Source organism: Amaranthus tricolor, chromosome 11, assembly GCF_026212465.1.
Source record: "Amaranthus tricolor cultivar Red isolate AtriRed21 chromosome 11, ASM2621246v1, whole genome shotgun sequence".
NCBI classification, from domain to species: Eukaryota; Viridiplantae; Streptophyta; class Magnoliopsida; order Caryophyllales; family Amaranthaceae; genus Amaranthus; species Amaranthus tricolor.
The window spans coordinates 21,396,771-21,417,919 of record NC_080057.1 but is presented as its reverse complement, the minus strand read 5'-3'; the positions used below and the strand labels follow the sequence as shown (position 1 = coordinate 21,417,919).

General features: G+C 34.8%; 1 protein-coding gene and 1 pseudogene across 2 annotated transcripts; one reads left to right on the top strand and one right to left on the bottom strand.

Moving 5' to 3' along the window:
* Positions 1-321: 321 nt before the first annotated feature.
* On the bottom strand, positions 322-3,549 carry LOC130826757 (disease resistance protein At4g27190-like; annotated as a pseudogene).
* A 3,990-nt stretch (positions 3,550-7,539) lies between these two features.
* Positions 7,540-20,413, top strand: LOC130826910 (probable disease resistance protein At1g15890). 2 transcript variants are annotated; one of them, XM_057692544.1, is made up of 4 exons: positions 7,540-7,841; positions 7,958-8,039; positions 8,223-8,400; positions 17,480-20,413. In XM_057692544.1, exon 4 carries the CDS (start codon positions 17,533-17,535, stop codon positions 19,003-19,005), a length of 1,473 nt encoding a protein of 490 aa, XP_057548527.1. In that variant the 5' UTR covers positions 7,540-7,841; positions 7,958-8,039; positions 8,223-8,400; positions 17,480-17,532; the 3' UTR covers positions 19,006-20,413. The 2 variants fall into 2 exon arrangements, with proteins under 2 accessions (XP_057548527.1, XP_057548526.1); XM_057692543.1 differs by lacking the exon at positions 8,223-8,400 and having other exon boundaries at positions 17,480-20,412.
* Positions 20,414-21,149: the final 736 nt, after the last annotated feature.

The following is a 21,149-nucleotide window of genomic DNA, read 5'->3' as shown; positions in this document are numbered from 1 at the left end:
ATACAACAAGCCACAATGGTATTTCAATAAAAATTACATGAATATAAAGTATTAAAACTTTATTTATAGGCTATAATTACCAAACTGTAGAGTAATTGACCCACTAATTCAAAAGATAACAAAACACAATCTTATTCTTACCTCCATTTCAAACGCAAAATGTTGATACTGTGATTAAAAGGCATTGGTTAAAAAGTAATTAGCATACCACAAAACCATCTCACGTTAGACGACCTCAAAACAAGAAGTCTATAAGATAAAAATTTCTATTAGTGGGTTATTTAACCGAATTTATAAAGGAGGTTATCATTTTTTTTATAATATAATATAATATAATATAATATTGCTTCATAAATTGATTTCTATGAAGTGCAAATAGCGAAGAAGGTTGTTTTCAATTTCATGGAACATTTATGCCCTTTTTGGTTTTGAAAAACTTATTTTCTTTATCATGGTCTACCTCTTTTATAGTAACGATTCTTTTAGATGAGAAAATGCAAGGGGTGGAAAAAGTGAGCAAACCATTTGGCTCCCATGCAGATGGGAACGGGTACGGGAACAGGAACAGGAACAAGAACAAGAACGTCAAGTATCATCGAAAGATTTGTATCGTCTGAACAAGGGGGCGAGCATAGCTTTAGATTCCGGTTGATCCCATTCTAACTCCTTCCACCATACCTTCAAAAGTCACCATTATTCGAGCATGAGAACGGAAGGGGCTTCAGTTGCGGACAATCCACAAATGTACAAGATACAAGTGAAGCACAAACTACTCGGTACTTAATGCTATTCATTTGAGGCAGTCGAGTCAGCGTTAGCCATCTAAGCCGAGGCAGACAAATCATGTTACAACCCTCTTCTTGTGCTATTAGCTCCTTCAGTTTCCCACAATCTTCAACCTGCAATGATTCCAGAAATTTCAGGTTTTCCATCCAGCTTGGTGCAAACGCGATCTCAACATCATGGCACCTTCTTATTGTGCATTTTTCTAAGCTCGAGAAAGCTTCAGCTCGCTCATTCTGCTCTCCATCACAACGCACCCCACTGGCACATTTCTCGCAGTCGTTTTTATTATGATATACAGCAGGGTGTATGACATCAGTTAGGGTACGGAAGCCTCTGCAATCATCAACATACAGCTCCTGAATGTTGCTTGGAAGCATGATGTAGTCTACTGCACAACGGTGTAGTGATACTCTTCGGTTGTATGGTTCCTTGGATCTAAGGTCATTACCAACCTGTAGATGGTAGTTATCTAATATGCACCAGTGCTGAGACCTTACATAACTGTTGAAGTCACAAAGGCTAAAAAATCTAGCCTCGAGAATTTCTAATGATACCATCTTCTGCAGCTCGTTAACAGCGCCACCACCAACATGGCAGGCTAATCTTTTGAGTCTGAACAGAGCAAGAAACACTTCACTGGGAATTTTTGTATCTTCGGGGATGGAGGACAGGTTGAGCTCTTTGAGTGTTTTCAATTTTTCAAGAGAGCAAGGAACCTGTCCGATTGCAGTCTGAGAGAGGTCTAGAAACTGCAATTTCAGAAGCTTTGCTAAGTATGGCACTTGCTTCAAGTTCTGACAATAACTAAGATCTAAGAGTCGAAGCTCGACTAATGCATCAATTGAATTGGGAAGCCTTGTGATGCCAGTATCGGATAGATTCAGTACCCGAAGAAAGTGCATATGCAAGAAAAACCAATCTGGAATCGCCTTAAAGGAATTCGATTGCAAGATCAAGGTTGAGAGATTGGTACACTTGAAGGGAGTACTCGATGGGATCAGCGAAATCGAAGAGTTTATCATGGACACAACATGACATTTTTCACTAAACTCCACTTTCGAAGGAGCACCAGAATTTACCATATAATCATCAGTAACAACAGAAAGAGCCATTTGCCGAACAAGCTCATGAATTTTAACACTCGTTTCATCTTGACATGTTTCCATCAAACAAGAATTGAGAAGCTTGTTCAATATGGTATGCCCCATGTCATACTGTGCTTGCAGCGATTCCACATCGTCTATGAGACCCGCTCCAACCCAAAGACGAATCAGTTTTTCTCTATTGATAGCATAATCTTTGGGGTATAATGCAGAATACAAGAAACAATTCTGGAGTTTAGAGTTATTCAACCTTTTAAAGGATAACTTCAACCTACTAATTACATCTTCCAAGTATGCCGATCCCTTCAAAAATGGATCTATACTCTCAAATATTTCTCTCCAAGTAGAAGTATTACCATCAACCATCTTCCTTAAGTTTTTAACCAACACAGTGATAGCAAGAGGGAGACCTCCGCACTTATCATACAAACACTTCCTAATATGTGGATTTACTTTGGAATCCAACAAGCCATACCCTAAACTATCACTAAACAGCTGTAAACTCTCATCCTCTGAAAGAGGCTCAACTTTAAGGACTTTCTCGCATTTAAGCGCATGACAAACCTCCAAAGACCGAGAAATCAAAACCAATTTACATTTCTTAGGGATTCCAACTTCTTCTCTACGGAAATCACTCCACAAATCATCAAGCAAAAGCACACACTTCTGAAAACGAGACAAAAACTCATTTATCATGCCCGCTCTTCGGGTCTTATCCTTATCCCCACAAAGATCAATCTTAAAAGCTTCAGCAATTTCTTGCTGCAATTGGTATGTAGAGAAATTCATCCTTACTGAGACTAAACAAACAGAATGAATACCAAAAGATTTATCATACTCCGAAATCTGAGTTTGAAGCTGCTTTGCAAGGGTTGTTTTCCCTACTCCACCCATTCCATAAATACCAATGGTGGTTATATCATCATCTAGTAGCCATGACTTTAATTTTTTTACTTGATCCTGCTTAGAACACAAAGATTCCTTCGATTTCTTCCGTTTCTTTTCAGGTTGTAATGATTGAACATCGCTCAATTCAGATTGATTATCATCAACTATCTCAACCCTTTCATTAATTCTTTTTACAGCACACAATACTGTCGGCACACCATTACAAAATAAATCTGCAAACCATTTCTTAGCTCGTTCAAGCCGATCCATCTTCAACAGATCTCACATCTAGGAAAACAAAATCATAACAGTTTATTCATCATCATAGCAATAATTATAATCGTTTTTTAAAACTAAAACATATTTCTATATGATCATAAGTCAATATCGTTATAGTTCAGTACACAAATGTTATGAAATCAAGTAGATGATCTGAACATTAGTATATATTATAACCATTGCACGAAAATTGACTGAAAGTACTCCCATCCTATTAAATAAAGCAACATAAGACGAGTTGAACCGACAAAGACAAGATCTACAATGGACAGATATGGAGGAGAAAGAAAAATTAGTGTTGAACAGTATGAACACACAAGGAAAGGGCTTACCAGCTGTAGCGCAACGACATGACAATTTCAGCAAGAAATAAAGAAATGAGTAGTTGTACTAATCTAATGTCAAAAGTCATAGGAAAATAATTTTGCATTCTATCTTTCTTCCCCTCGTACAAGTTAACCGCAATATATAATTTAATTCAAAAATAGAATGCAAAATATATTTCTTACAATATCAGCTATTATATAGTCCTCCCTTTTAAAATATACCATGTAATAGTACCATAAAAATAATATATATATATATATATATAATAAAATGTAAATTAAAAATAATTGTCAAAAAGTAGTAATTTAATGGCCTTTTTGATAAGTGGTAATAAACGACGTTAATTAAAATGAAAAACTAACGTAATTTTGATTGAAAAAATTCTTTGCTACCTTGATGGTCATGTATATCCAACTTTATCATCTCATTTTCTTTATAAAATTCATTCAAATTCATTACTATTGGGAGAGATAATATTAGGTGGTAATAAAAATTTGTAAGCAAAAAAAAACTTTGATGTGATCAAAATTTCATTATCACGAGAATGATACGAAACCTTTGATTAAATTTTACACTATAACTCATTTTCATTATCATCATTTAATATTATTAAGCAAACAGACAGAAAAAATAAATATATATTTAAAAGAAAATTTATATTGAAACGGAGGTAGTATTATTGTTCAACAACTACGAAAATGGAGAAAGAAACCGTGAAGGTCCTCAAGGAAAGTCGCATAGCGTGATGGACGGACATGTTTAACTGGAAGTTTCTTGGAAGTTTCACGACATGACAACTCCCTATTTGTCAAAAAGAGACAATTCTTTTAGTTCGTTTTGTACCTCAAAATTTTAGGTAGTATCATTCATATCGCCACCTCTTTTAATAAAATTACAATTTTGTCCTTAGATTTAAAATTCATTTAACTAATATAATCTCATTTAATAACATTGTTATTACTTTAAAAACATTAAATTTAAAATTTAAACGTAACGAATATTTTTATCGCGATCCTATATATATTGAATTTTCAGTAGTGCCCTTGCATGATATATGAATTCAAACACGGTATTATCTCTCTAAAATCTCTCTAAAAATGTTCTTTGATTTTAAACAAGCTGATTTCTGGAATCGATTTACTAATGGCTAACGAAAGAGACTATGAATCGAATCGGGTACGTTCTTAAATTGATCTGAATGGGTGTTTTTTTTTAAAAAAAAAGGAGGAGTCGCACAAACGTGCGACTCCTCCGTGGTCCACTCGCACGTTTTGTGCGACTCCTCTTTTTTTTATTTTTTAAAATTATTTACATTATTATTATGTAAATTATATAAATAATTTTTTATTTATTTAGTAATTTATATTATTATTATTTAATATACGTTGTAGTAAATTATTTATATTATTATTATTTTGTAATTTATTATTATTTTCTTATTATTATTATTATTATTGTCGTCGTTGTCGTCGTTGTTATTATTATTATTATTATTATTATTATTATTATTATTATTATTATTGTCGTCGTTGTCGTCGTTGTTATTATTATTATTATTATTATTATTATTATTATTATTATTATTATTATTATTATTATTATTATTATTATTATTATTATTATTGTTATTATTATTGTTATTATTATTATTATTATTATTATTAATTTAAATAATTTATAATTTATATTATTAATATTATTATTATTTTCTTATTATTAATTTAAATAATTTATAATGATATATTATTATTATTTTCTTATTATTTAACATTAATTTGTTTTATTATTACAATTATTTTATTTTATATTTTGTATTGTTATTATTATAATATTAATTATTGAAGTAAATTATATTTTTTAATAAGCAAATGTATGGTTTATTTCATATTTTAAATTTGCAGGACTTTGAAAACTTAAGAGACAATGTTGATTACTCTGGTAGATTTGTTACGGATAGGGAATTTGATTCCGTAGATGAATTACATATGTAATTGGGCCGATGAGATATCAATAACAATTGGTTTTCAATTTACACGTGCTTCTTATAAATAAAAGGACGTTTTAGAGTTAGTTTGTATTTAAGATGTCATCGCTATGGTAATATTAGAAGTGATTTGCATAACCTAGATAATGCTGCCCGACCTGGTTCTAAAAGTAGAACATGTCGGTGTAAATTTATGATTGTAGCAAGTAGTCGTAAACCAGGAGAAAGACCTTGAACGGTGAGGGGTATCCTGGGGAAAAAGGTAGACATAACTACCGATTTTTATTGTACAGAGATGGTCATGTAAGGGAAAATAGGTTAAATGTAGATATTCGGCAGCACATACTACAGCTTAGTGCAACCGGCATGCAACCTGCCTTTATCATGACTTCAATTAGAGAAAATTTTCCTGGTTTTTTTACTAGTATGAATCAAATATACAATATTACACAGTCAATTAGAAGAGAAGAGATGGAGGGTAGGACTTCCCTTCAACACTGTCTTTATATGGCCACAGAGCATAATTATGTGGTTTGGACAGACTTGGATAGTGAAGGGGATTTGAGCAGATTTTTAGTTGCAAATTCTACCTCAATCTAAATGATACATACGTGGCCGTATGTTGTGTTAATAGATACAATGTACAAAACACACAAACAAAAGTGGCCATTATGTGAAGTAATCGGAATGACGCCAAGTAATCACAACTTCTTGGTTGCGTTCTGTTTGATGTGAGATGAGGCGGTTGTGTCATATTCGTGGGTGTTACAGGGATTGAGAGATATTTTTGGCACAGCTCAGACTCCTAGCGTCATTGTCACTGATCGAGATGAGGGTTTATCTGCAGGTATTCATGACGTCCTCCCAGGTAAAAAGGTTTTGTCGATTAATTATTGTCGTTCTCTTTATTGAATATGTCTTAATTATGTTCAATGTTGTGTTTAATATAGATGTGCGACATTTGTTATGCATATGGTATATTGCCAACGACGTTGAGAACATGGTCGACAAGTTGTGTGGCGGGAAAAGAAATCAACAAGGGCAGGTGTATTCAGGAAAAGTAGATTGAACCCCTTGGTTGAAAGTTCTACACTCAACGAATTTGAAGAGAAATGACAATCAATTGTGACTACCTGGTCTGTTAGGAACAGAAAGGTCGTTAATAAAATGAATATAATGTTTTGGTTTGTTAATAAAATGAAAAAAAACAAAAAAAAAAAGCACATTATATGCTATGGTTTCCCAAGAACCGCAACATATATTGTGCTTTTGTAAATTAAAAAAAAAAGCACATTATATGCTCCCCAACATATAATGCCTTTTTTGCTGCGTTTTTGAACCACAACATTTATTATTTTCTACCTGCTGCTAACACAAATGCTTGGGGTCAAAACTGCAGCATATAAGGGCCATAAAACCGCAGCACTTGACTTTTTTCCACTAGTGATATGTTGTTGGAGTAGTGAGCATGTTTATGCATCAACCATAAATACAACATATGACAGCAGTTATGAGGCTTTTGAGGTACCTGAAAGGTACAAGCAGCAAGGGCATCATATTCAGGAAAAATAATCACTTAAACCTTATGGCTTACACAGATGCAGACTGGGCAGGAAATCGTGATGATAGAAAATCCACTTCAGGATACTTCACATTGATTGGAGGAAATCTGGTGACATGAAAAAGCAAAAAACAAAAGATGGTTGCTTTATCAAGTGTAGAGGCAGAGTTTCGTGGCATTGCTAAAGGAATAACTGAGATCATATGGATACAGAAGCTCCTGAGTGAACTACACTTCCCACAGAAGAAGGCTTGCAAAATTGTTTTGTGATAATGAAGTAGCAATCAGTATCTTTCAAAATCCAGTTCAACATGATTGCACCAAGCATGTTGAGATCGATAGTCATTTCATAAAGTAAAAACTTGAGAAGAAGATCATAAGCATTCCCTTTATATGATCAAAAGATCAGTTGGCGAATATTCTTACAAAGGCAGTTACTTCAGAAGCCTTTGAGCAAACATTATGCAAGTTAGGTATTGGTGATCCAAAGACCTAACTTGAGGGAGAGTGTAGGAAATTATATATTTAAGAAATAATATTATTTTGTATCCTAGATTAGTTCTCTTACTTTTTGTATAAATAGGAGCTATTGTGTCTTGATTAATTAATACAAAATCAGTATTCACTGATCAAATACTTAATTTCCGCATTATTATTTCCTTCAAGCAACTCATAACACAATCTCCAAAAAAAAAGACTGGGTCAAGACGACTTTCAGAGTAAAGTCTACCCACATAAAAAAAATGGCAGCAAATAGTTAATCCTCCATGAATTTTCAATCTTCCTTTCTTTCAATTACCCTCTTAATTCTTTTTCTTTTCAATTATTTTCTTTTATGTGGATCTCTCATTGCTGGGTTTAGTTGTGAATCTCTTCTCATCAGATTCAGAACCAAGTAGGAATAAATAAACTAGTAAGTATAAGTACCAATTATATTCAGACATTATCATAATTATTATTAATAATTAATAATAATGATTTAATAATTTAAAAATTTTTCTGCTACTTTTGGTCTGTTTGCAATAATAGAAAGAAGAGGACAATTATGGAGCAGTTCTGACGTGTTGGTGTGGTGTGGATCAGAGATCAGACACTACCCTATAATTCTCAGGTGACTTAATTTTATTTATGCTCACTAATTATCAAAAATATTCCTTATTTTTTCATATATAATATCTTTTAATTTAGAAACTTTTTATGTGTTTGATGATTGATCATATGAGATTAGATTTGATTTACACTTGTAAATTAATTGGATTATGGATTAAGAAGTTGCTCATGTTACTTACTTTAGATGGAAATCCATTGAGTGTATAAGCATCACTTACAAAAGCAAATCCCTTGGAAAATGGGTTCGATCAGCAACACTCATCATCGATCAAATCATATCTAATAATATCTGGCCTTGTCTAATGTTGGACACAATAAGGATTAGTAATGATTGGATTCAAATCGGGTTGGATGTCAGGCTGGTGAGAGATTTATTTACTAATTCTTATCTCGTTATTCACTAAGTATATTTTGAGATTGTAACTACGATTGTAACTGAAATTTACATATTTATTAATTCTTAACTCGTTCTTCATTGAGTATACCTATGATTGTAACTGTGTGTAATATCTTAGAATTAAGCTTTAAAAAGGATTAATAGACTACTCATATCAACAACATACATCTTCTTTTCATGGGAGCCCATTTGCTAAGAACTCCACAGTTAAGCTTGCTTGGTGGGGAACAATCTTAGGATGGGTGACCTCCTGGGTAGTTTTCCCGGGCGCGCACGAGTGAGGCCAAAGTGCGCTGGAAAGACTTGTATTGGTCTGTGAGAATAGTCTCCATGAGTAGTCACCAGCGGTCCGAGGGGTGGGGGCGTTACACTATGATTATGACTGAGATTTATTTGTCGATCCTTAGCTCGTTCTTCATTGAGTTAGTACTTATATCAATTGGAGTACCTAAATAGCCTGATTTTAAGTGCACTATAGGCTTTAACTTGGAGGTTCCATACTAGGATTTATTTAATTTTGTGAAGACGTAATAGATACCTGAACACTTTTTGGAAGCTAATGTTTTCAAGAAAAATAGTAATGCGTACCTACTGATATCGATGAACATGCTAGTATTTATAGTAAGGACTAAGGAATTAGGTTAGATACTTGAATGACCTCCTCTCATGATTTCCACAATGTTTTCCTACTACACTACTTATCTATTCATTACTAGATCCAAGTTGGTGGATGATATCTTTCCTAGTGTAACTTACCTTAGGACACAAGGTAATCAATGGACCTTATAAGAATACCATATAGGATTTGGGCCTAAGTTACGGATGTCTTATGAGACACTGAAACTTTGATAATAGATAAGCCGAACTATTAAAAAAAAGTTAATAGAATAAGATCAAAATCAACTTATTTTCAAAAGTAAGTGCATAATTTCTAAACCTGAGGCATGGGTCTGCTCGCTCTTACTAACTGCGAATAAAGGATTTGATTAAAAAAAAAGCTAAAGGAGTTGTTCGCACTTACTAACTGTGAACAGAGCTGTTGGCTTTTTTTTTTGAGCAAATCAGCTGTTCGTTGTTAGTAACTGCGAACAACACCCAACTTGAGGTCTGGGGCTTAAGGTGCTTACATTTCGAAATAAGTTAATTTCGATCTTACGATTTTTTTTTAATAATTTGGCTTATCCATTTCAAATTTTTATCAGACACTTCCATAAATTTGGACATTTTGTGTTAAATTAGACTGGACTTATTGTCAATGCCATTCTCAGCACATCAACGGGGAGACACGAGGTGCACACACTTCATAAGTCAAGGATTTATATATTATCCCAAAACCATATGCAATGGGAGGAAAGACTCCAATAACTTATAAAATGTGCACACTATGTTCAATTTGTCGATGTGGGATAAATCATCCCAACACCCTCCCTCATATGCGAACCCTCATCAAATTCACATGTGGGAGTATTCAATTAAGGTAGGAATGCCATTCTTTTCGAACCTATCATTTTTAATTTTTGATCGAACCATTGGCTCGGATACCAACGTATTTAAAGTGGTTGAGTTGAGTTTGTTGAGTTGCTTCTTTGATATGGTATCAGGAGTCAGTGAAAAAAGAGGTCACGGGTTCGAATTTCGACCACCCCTCATTTAAAGTGGAATATTTAGTGCCAAGTATAAGGAGGCCTGTGTTTCATCCACACTTCAAATCCAAAGGGCTATCGTGTGAGGGGGCGTGTTTAGAGTATATAACAAATTCTGAAACCTCAACCATCAGCTTAAACTTTTAGTTAAATTGGTTGTTGGACATTTTGGGCCTAATCCATACAAGACATGTTGCGGCAAACGGAATTTTTGAAAAAGGTGAGCGAAAAAAAAAATTAATTGAATAAACGATAATTCAAACTTTTTCCAAAACTAAGCGTGAAAACCCCAAACCTATGGTTTGGAGCTGTTCGCAGTTACTAACTGCGAACAGTTATAAAAGACAAAACAGCTGTTCGCAGTTAGTAATTGCGAACAGCTAATCAATTTTTTTTCCTTTATTTTTGAGTTGTTGTTTCTTGTAATTGCACTAGAGACATTAGAATAGGTAATTACAAGTCGATGTATCTTTAAGGCGGCATGATTCATCGCCAAAACTCCGATCATTCATAAGTCAAAGTTTGGGGGCTATGATAAAGTAATTAAACATGTATATACAACAAAATATATACAAATTTGTGAAATATACAAGTCAATTAAAATATATATATATGTACACAGTCGATCCAAATACACAAAAGGTAATCGTAAACGCTCACGAACCCTCATCTACCTTATCCAACTGAGTTGGTCTCCTTCGCCTTCTACGATAGAAAGAGGCATTCGCGTGACGCTCTGGCAGTGGAGGGGACTGGTACTGTGATGGCTGTGATGGCCCAGCCTGCGAGGTCCCCATAGCGTCAACGGGATATGAATAATCCATCTCCTCCAAATGGTAGTCATAAGAAGGAGAGCATGCCATGTGCGTATGGGAGGTAGTTGGTGAGTGCTGTGCAGCGACTTCCGGTATGAAGTGCTGGAACTGTGAGCCGAAGAGCATGCCATGCGCAATCTTCCTCACCAGCTCCTCCTGGCTGTACCGCATCACGTCTGCCGCACCTTGTGCCTGCAATTAATATTTAGATAATGTAACATTTTATTATTTAATTGGCAACTTAATCAAATAAATGCAAATGAAGACTTACAAATTGGGTCATGGTAGGCGCAGCAGGTGCGTAATGTGCTGCTTCCAAGATGGCACGTGGTGTCATCCATCGGCGCGTGATGGAGAGGAACCACGGCATATAGTCAGGTGTAGTAGGTGCGCCGACAACATCGATCGGCGCACCTTGTGCCAGCAGCTCAAGTCTATGATCCCAACGAGCGATGTGGCGCTCGTTGATCTCCATCCAGTTTGCCCCGGCTTGATTTTTTCGCGAAATTAGGTGCAGATGGGGTTCAGTGTCACAAGGCGGTGGAATGCCCTGTACCAACCCATATTGGCGCATTACGCGCTCTGGTTGATGTACTTCGACAATGTCGAAGCATATGAGTGGCACAGAAGCCCTCCACGCCCCGGAATGAATCCCCGAGTGTTCGGGTACAGCTGCGTAGGCTTCCGCTGGGTATGGGTCCCACAAAAACTAAAATACATGTTATGAAAAAGGTAAGTGATATGTTGATTAAATTGTACTAATGTTAATGAGTACTGAAATGTTTACCTGGTTGGGTTGTAGGAGGTCTAATTGATCTCGGTAGAATCCTAGATCGCTGCCGGTGTGCTTGCGCGTCCGGCGGGCAAAATTCCACCTCGAACCGTACGCAACATTTGGGCCTGGTTGTGGTGGAGGAGCAGTATCACCACGACCAACAGTTCTGTAAGGTTGACCGATAAGAATATGCTCCCACGCCCACAGCTAACGATCGCAAATGTAATTAGTATGTAATTAACCAAATGTTGATGAGAATTAAATGTTATTGTTATTATCTGTAATATGACTAGTGGTCCTGCAATCTCTTTGACGTTCTTATGGGCAGCACCACAAAGCCTCCTGTACAAGTATCCCAGGGCTGCGGAGCCCCAGCTATACTCGGCGATGTGCTCCCACGGGTCGTCAAGTAATGTTAAGTATAGGAGCTGTATTTGGTTGCTTGTTTTATCGGCAAACAACACAGCACCTATCAAATATAGGATGTACGCCTTGGCGTACCTCAAAATGGTGCCCTCATCAGCATCTCCGGGGAGTTGCGAGAAGGTCTGAACCAACCATGTGCATCGCAAACCACTCCCCCTGATCACTTCCGGTGGAGGGCGCTCTCCCAATATGCGATGCACCATGTCACGCCAGCCTGATAGCTGGCGTCCGCCTGTACAAACGACACGTCCCTCTATGGGAAGCCGCGTTAGTAAGGGTACATCAAGCAATGTGATGGTAGCCTCACCTAGAGGGAGATGAAATGTATGCGTCTCCTGACGCTATCTCTCGACCAGTGCCGTGATAATGGCACGGTCAACTCTGCCGTATGCTACGAGGTGAAAGTCGTATAACCTCGTTAGCTCTAAGTATGGGATGATCCTATCATCGATCACCCATGGAACAGAATCTAGATGCCTAGTGCCCAGCGTTTCCACATCAGACACCTAAGAATATTGAAATATATATAAGTTACTTGTATGTACGCAATAGTAAAATGTAAATCATAACTATCGTAAACTAACCTGGGCATCCCAAAGAAGAGTACTCCTGTGCTCATGCTGCATGGTTAACACACTAGGGTCTAGGGGTCCTAGAGCTGCTGGATCCATCTCCTCTACTGCTGTGTTCGTGTTAGTTTTAGTTAATAATATAAAATATATATAACATATTACCGTGAGTTACAGATTATTATTCTAGAATAATATATATAACATATTACCTTGAGTTACAAGTTCTAGTGTTATGACCTTCTCTCCCACAACGACGACAATTAGATGCGGAAGAAACGACGGGATTTACAGTTTCCTGAGTTAATATAGGCATAGGGGTAGGAGTTGGATTAGAAGCAACTACATTCCCTAATGGTACTTCTTCTACGTATAACTCCAAAGAGGGAATTTGGATGGACTTTGAATGCTTCCACATCGCATCTATAGCCTCATCATCCTCAACAGGAAAAACAATAAATTCTCCACTCAAGGCATATTTAAAACTTATATTTACGGTACTTCTAGTAGGGTCCAATCCAATCTTAGAAGATATAAAACGTCTAAAGTGGTTCAAATCCATGTTCGAATTGCAAGCAAACAACTTACGTCTTCCCCCAACATAATGAACTTTGCCATTATTTTCTCTAATACAACCATTCCAAAAACATACTATAGTGACGCGAAATGATGCCATTTTCTACATTAATACAAAGAAAATCAACATCAACATCAACTCATGTCCATACAAGTACATTATATTCATTTGATTATAATCTTTTTTGGTCTACAAATTATTCAAATCCATAATGTAGCTAAGTTTATACATATATAATACAGATAATCCAAATAATAAATCAATTCATAAGTTCACAAATAACATTTCTAATACCAACATCAACATCAACATTTTCTAACAATATTCAAATAATACAACAACATTACTTCAAAATCCAACATAAAGCTATAAAAACAATTAGAAGTTACCTTCAATGCTTATGGATGATTAAGATTAGTCTTGATTTAACAACTAGAAACCTACATTTGAAAAAATAAACAAATTTGGTTAAAACCCTAAAATCCAAATATACACCAAAAAAACACAAAAAAATTTACCTTTGCGCAAGCTATAGTATTCCACACTAATTTTGAAGTGCCAAATTGAAAGAGGATTGCACGATTTGATGAAATGAATCAATGGTTTTAGAGGGAGAAGGTGGAAATGTCGAGTGAAGTAGGGTTTGAGAAATGGGATTTTGCGAAAAACAGAAACTGATCTGATTTTGTAGATCATGTCTGTTCGCAGTTAGTAACTGCGAACAGCATATAATACAAAATAGTTGTTCGCAGTTACTAACTGCGAACAGCTAGTTTGTCTTATATGTTGTTCGCAGTTAGTAAATGCGAACAGCTCCAAAGCACAGCTTTGGAATTTGGACGCTTACTTTTGGGATTTTTTTAAAAGTTCGTTTATTTAATTAATTTTTTTTTTCACTCAACAATTTCTAAAATTTCGGCAAACGCATACAAATAAATAATGATAAGAATTTCATAATTCGTAAAGTGATTTATAAACTCTTGGTTTAAGTATGCGCCAACCCGATCCAATCGTAATTTCTTCATCTCTTTACACTATTTATTTGAACTTCATTTTTGAATTATTTAAACTATTCAATTGATTCTAATTTTTCTCATGAAAGTGGTCTAGGACGAAACTGCCTTAATATGAGACGGATAGCTCAATCAGCATAATTATAATTTTTCTCAATATACGCTCAGTAGCCTTAATATGAGACAGATAGCCCAATCAGCCTAATTATAATTTTTCTTAATATGCGCTCAGTATTTAATCTATTTAAGTTTATAATTGATACATTTAAGGTTAAAACCGAATTTTTTTTATAAGTTATGACTAATCATAATTAATTATTTTAAGATTTGAATTGATCATTCTTATATTAAAACTGAAATTTTTTATAACAAAGATGCCTTGAACTCTTGGTCATTTCCAAGAGTATTCATTTGAATAGCTGGTCTTGGATGAGATGACCTCATAATGAAACTGGTGTGCAAATTTTAAATCAGCGCAAGCGCACGGTGTACGTGTAGTAATATGGGTCGAACTCAGGGAAGCGAGTTAACTAGTTTGTTCGGTTTATGACTACGAGACACAAATCAACAAAATAATTGGTTTAAGAATCTAACACTACTATAAGCAATAACTAAATGATGCAAGTAAACTAATAAATAGATCTAAGACAATGATTAATACGAAGATAATAAGGCAAATCTAGAGTGTCAGGAATCACCTAATTCTAACATGGGAGTCAAATACTCTCATAATTGTATGAATTTGAGCCTTTGGCATATTTAAACGTGATCTAATAAATCTCAAGTTTTCGCTCTATTGATCAATATCGGTTTAAAACCTTACTAGTGTTAATCCTCAAACTTCCGTTAATTGGCTAAACTAATAGGAGTTTAACTTAAATATATCTCAATTCTAAATTAATCCTAATCTCAAACATTCGTCTTATTGAAAAGGTTAATAATGATATTTAAACTAAGATTTATTAAGCATAAGTTTAATCATAGACTCAAATTTCACACAATTAATCAATAAAATATCATTCCATGCTTCGAATTAGGGTTTATCCCTTAACCCTAGAGAGGAAAACTACTCACTAGACATGATGACAAATATGCAATTAATGATGAATGAAACCCTAATTGAAACACTACACATGAAAATGATGAATAATTTAATGCAAAAAGACAAATAACAAAGCAAAAAATCAAGAACATTTACTAATGGAGAAGAACATAAATGTACATTGCAATAAAAAATAAATGTAACAATGGAGTTTTTCAACAATGAAAGCTCTCAAAAGAATAACAAAAAGAGAGAAAATTGAAAACTAACTAAGAAAAAACTAACAAATGATAAAAAAATAATTACCACTATTTATGGTGGTTCCTTCTCAAAGCCGAGTAGGCTCTTCTTTTACACCATGGAACTTTCTACTAAGGAACATTTTGCGGCCTGTTTCTTCGTTCTTCAACTCATGAGCATCATTTTTCTTCTCAAAATGCCCCGCAATTTTAAAAACCACAATCCTTAAACAAACATACCCAAATATCATCATGATTAACCCAATTACACTCAAATGATCAAACTATGCAAATTAGAGTAAATGGACTAAAAACAATCCTAAACCACCACTAAACTTCATCAAAGGAGCGTACAAATAAGCACAATAAGTGCAAATAATTGCACTTATCAGAAACCATTAATTTGGGCCGACCCAATTCACACATGTGACAACCTAGACATTTTTTTCATTTTCTGGACATTTTTCAATTTAGATCTTAAAGGTATCAATTTTAACCTTAAAGATATCAATTTTCAAAATTGATACCTTTAAGGTCAAAATTGATAAATGCCCAGAAAATTAAAATGTTACATGCGCAAATTAGACCAGCCCAAATTGATGATCTCATAATGAGACCGTCTCGTCCAAGTTTTTGTGTTTTTATGAGCTAAACATATTCATTATAGAAAGTAATGTAGTCCTATCCTAGTCGATGTACGCAAACGTGCTCAAACAACCACATACATGTGAACTTATTGGTGTTGAGAGATCACTAACCCTGTCACTTGATCTGAGGCATTGTCATTTTTCAATTGATCCAACTATTTAATGGCATAGTAGAAAAGTAATCGGAATTTTATTTTAGTAAGAATTTAGTTGAAATTTCAACTTACATAACGTAATAGGAAATTCAGTCGAAAATATTCGAATATATAATCGTAGTCGAAATATTCAATTGATTTTTTTGGTGATTGTTTTTCCATACCATCATATTTAATTTTTGGATTCTTCCCAAGCACCAACCAGCTAGAGCATTCGAACTCATTCTATGTTTTTCTAATATTATCTCTAATAACAAAAGCTTACAAAAAATTCTCGTTTAAGCTAGCATAATATACATCATTATCATCATTTTTACTGTATTTTGTTCAGAGAAACTATGATCAGGATTATGTGAATGAAATAAAATAATTATTACAAATTCATGAATTAACTTATAATATCGGATAAAGTTTATAAATGTGTTACTTTTATAATAACTTAATCATGAACTTTGTTATACAACTTTAATCTACACACTTAGTAACTTTGATAATAGAGTGTATTGGTAGACAAAACACATTTTCATGGAAACTTTATGTAAATATAAGATGAAATCCAAAATTTTGAAAAAAAATTAAAATAAGTAGACCTTGTATTTCTGCTCCATCTTTGTATAAAACACAAATATATCTCAGTTCAGCAATATTATCATGTAGAACGTAAAATTCAACTTGTAAAATTATAACTTTTTCTAAATTTCCATTAAAAATCAAAATTAACTTTCTATAGAAAGGGTCCATTTCTTTCAATGTGCTTAGGGCCATAAATTGTCAGGATTGACACTGCAACTGATGTGTACTTCTATTAGTTCTATACATTTCTTAGCATTTAGCAGAGCATTTGACTGTGTCCTTTGTCATTTAAAATCACTGTTTGATCCATATATGAGGAGAATTGGTTCCACATAAACCCTATGAGATTCTATCCTAAAACCAATTGGCATTAGGAGGAGTAGCCCGTCTATATATATATGCTAATGAACCTCTCTTTAATTCTTCGATGTGGGATCACATGTAGGTTATTTTCCAACACAACGTATAGACCATTGTAATTGTAAAATCTATTAGTTTGTGATGCCACTCTTAATCTGTGGCTGCATATAAAATGGTTGTCTCAGATATTGATTTTGTATGATCATACAGGCTTGTGGAGTCAGGTTCAAGTACACAAGCTGCAATTTGTATCCTATAACACCATGGACTTAAAGACAGTAATTGGATTGCTTGGAATAGTTCCAATACTATACAATTTATGGAGACTAGCTATGGAGGAGAAAATGAGACACGTTGAGCTAAAGGACACGTTGAAGGAAGTTATGAGCAAAGTGCACGACATGGATCAACAAGCAAGATTGGAAGAGCAAAAACCAGGCAAGAAGCGAAAGAGAGTGATTAAGGCCTTTGTCAAAAAAGCAAAACGGTACAAAAAGTCATCCGAAAGAAAGTTGGAAGAAAGCCAAGGACAGTGTAAGGTGAAGCGTATGGTTAGGGTGCCGTGTCTTAAACAACACAAAAGGGAAGGGAATGATCTTCTGAAAGAGGCCCAACAGTTGCAGAAGAATGGCCTGACCATCGATGAGTTTAAAACACGCGGGGAGAAATTACTTTTACCGATGAATATGTACATGGGCGAGACATTTCGTGCAAGTATGGACTCTGCTCGTCAAGCCATAAGAACTCGAGCTAAAAATTGCATTGGTATATATGGTTCAGTGGGTGCCGGGAAGACTGACTTCATGAAGTACCTTTACAATGAAATTTACGATGACATGGGTTTTAAGGCCGTGTACTGGGCCACAGCACCGGATGTTTGGCCTGATCGTAGTTGCTATAACATGGCCATGCAGAAGCAGGTGGCTGATGGGATGTGGATACGGGATTTCGGTGAGCAATACCATAACGAGGAGACACGAGCCAGCAGGATAATGGCACAACTTGGAGTCGGCGGAGAGGGCCGCAGAATTTTGTTCTTGGATGATGTGAGGGAGGCGTTTCCAGCGTATGAACTTCTAGGATTACCCTCTGTTGGTACGGATAAAAGTATTATCCTTGTGTTTACAACTCGGTCTAAAGAGGTATGCAACCGAATGGGGTGTGATTTAATCCTTAAGAAAGACTTACTCGAAAAGGAAGAGGCTAAAGGCATGTTCTTGCGTGTAATGAGACACGCAGATGAATCTGTTGAACCAGGGATCATTAAAATAGCGGAGGAAGTGGCGGATCAGTGTGAAGGTATGCCGTTGGTGATCAATATTGAGGCAAAATTCATGGCCGGAAAGAAAGATATAAGGGAATGGAGAAATCGATTGAATGAACTGAAGGGCGTTATCAGTAGCATCCACTTAGACGGGGAGGCAATGATAGTAAACAAGCTTAAGTTTGGATATAATTGCTTGAACGACAGTCAGACGCAAAGATGTTTCCTGGACGCTGCCGGTTTGTTGGCTAAAAACGTTCAAGTTCGAAAGGAAAGAATCATCAAAAAGTGGAAAAAGAGCGGGTTGATTGGCATGGACAGAACAAACAAGTATGCGAATGATCAGGGTCATACAATATTGAATCAGCTTAAAAGAATGTGTCTAATTCACGTTGCTGATAATCAGACAGTCACTATGAATAAGTGGATCAGGAAGATGGCCCAGGAGGTTTCAAAATCACTTAAAAGGTGAGATTTTTTGCTGCTTAAACTCTGCTAGATTTAGTGCAGGTTGTGACACGGTTTGGTAAGGTAAGCATCGATGCCCTATGGATCAAGATTTCGTTGAACAATATATTGTTTGAATCATCTGATCAATACTTGTGGTTTTTTACTTTTGAGTTTTTGATTTTTCAGCACAAATTTTATGAAGACCAAGTTGTTTTTTTGATTGACGTTTGTTTTGACATGGTTGTTATTGATATGGAAAGCACTCTTTATAAGTTAAGATGTTCTCTATACTTATTTGGTCAAACCTATATGGCTATAGAGTTATTATGTCAAGGAACCAACTCAACGAAAAGTTTAAGTTAATGATTGATGTCCCAGGATATGCTAGAAGTGTGAATGCGATGCAGACTCTTCTCATATCTGGCACTGGATGTTCTACTTTGAGTGGTTGTGATTCAAATTCGTGACCTCTTGTCACGTTGGCTCAATACCATGTCAAGGAATCAACTCAACCAAAAGTTTAAGCTAATGGTTGACACCCCAGGATATGTTATATACTCTAACATTATTTTTGTGAGAGACAGTTTTTCAGTGTGATGACCTTAAAATAAGTTCATATACTAATAATTATAATATTGGACTATTTAACTCATATATAATGTGTTTCTCACGGTGAGCAATTTGTGATCTTGATTTTATTTTAGATCAGAAATCCAGGCAAGCTAGGGATTAGAGCTTAGCGTCGAATGTACAGGTTGGTGAGCAATGGGCCTATAAAACAGTGCCCACACAAGGTTTACTACATTTTCAAATTAAAAGGTCAAATGTAGTAATTTCAGTGACACATAGGAGTACATGTTTAAGACTAAGTTATCCTAATCAGGCTGGAAATCCTAGTAGTAAACTCATAAAACGATCATGAATGTTTAGAATAAGTTACGTCTACGCAAACATAGAAAATAAATTTAATTAATATACGAGGAAAGAATCGAATACGAAATACAATAAGTAGATTTAGAGGATTTAGAATAGGACTCTAAAATGCCTTGATAGAATAGGAAAGCATCAAATTTAATTATATCATCCATACTATTACGTTTTTAGTCTAGCTTTATTGGTCCCATGGGAGGTTCTGAACATGTTAATGGGCATTTAAAATTTTTGTCTGGAAAAATATCTCAAGAGATTGAGTGACATTTCAAAACTGTTTTCTGTGACAGTTTTAGGTCGATTTGCAATACTATAACGTATGTGCGGAAAATAAACTTTAAAGAATAACACACGATATATTAACGAGGTTCGGTTCTAAACAACCTACTTCCCGCCTATGGGTTCTCTTTCAACCCGTAGGATTTCAACGCCTTTTATTAATAGACTTTAAGACAAACTAGAAGATCTCACTATCTTCTCTCACCACATTCTTCCCCTCAAGTCCCTTTAATAAAAGCAAATCCCAAATCTCACGATAGAGATTACAAGTTGAACACTTTAAAAAGTATTCTAAGTTAGGTGTATTAAACTATGAAATAATCTAACTCTTTTTAAGACCTAAGCTTATTACAAATTGTAAGAGTTAGATGAACTAAGAATTACAACTCTTAAATACTTAGAGAATACTAGATTTTAAGTCAAGAGAGAAAATTGTAAGAAGAGATGTATCCTTAATTCTGAAATGAAGCCTTGTATTTATATATATCACGCCTCAACATATCCTTGAAGAGCAAGAAAGCTTCATCCATTAATTTTGTTGATCTTGATATTCTGTGCCAGTCTTCAAGACCTTGAGCTTTATCTCAAACTAACGTTGCTGACAGCTATCTATTTTCGTCATTGTGTGCTGTAATTTGTTTTTAATAACCAATGCTATACTGCCACGTTAGAACTCATATAAGGTAGTGAAAACTCAGCAAAGATCAGATAAATTAACGTGTAAAATAATAATCAAAATTAATTCCTATTTTTAGCATTACTTTAAATAGTCATTTTCTATTTTTATTATCAATTTAAATTACCATCTTATTTTTAGGAAACTCTTTAATTAGCTTAACAACATATTTAAATTCAAATATTAACGTGTACTAATAATAACAAAACGTGTTTAGCTTGTACTATGGATATTTAATCATCCAACTATTTTAAGCACATATTTTAAATTCAAATAAAATA

Excerpts from the sequence above, each read along its gene's own strand:
- LOC130826910 (XM_057692544.1), top strand. The coding sequence starts at position 17,533 with ATGGACTTAAAGACAGTAATTGGATTGCTTGGAATAGTTCCAATACTA.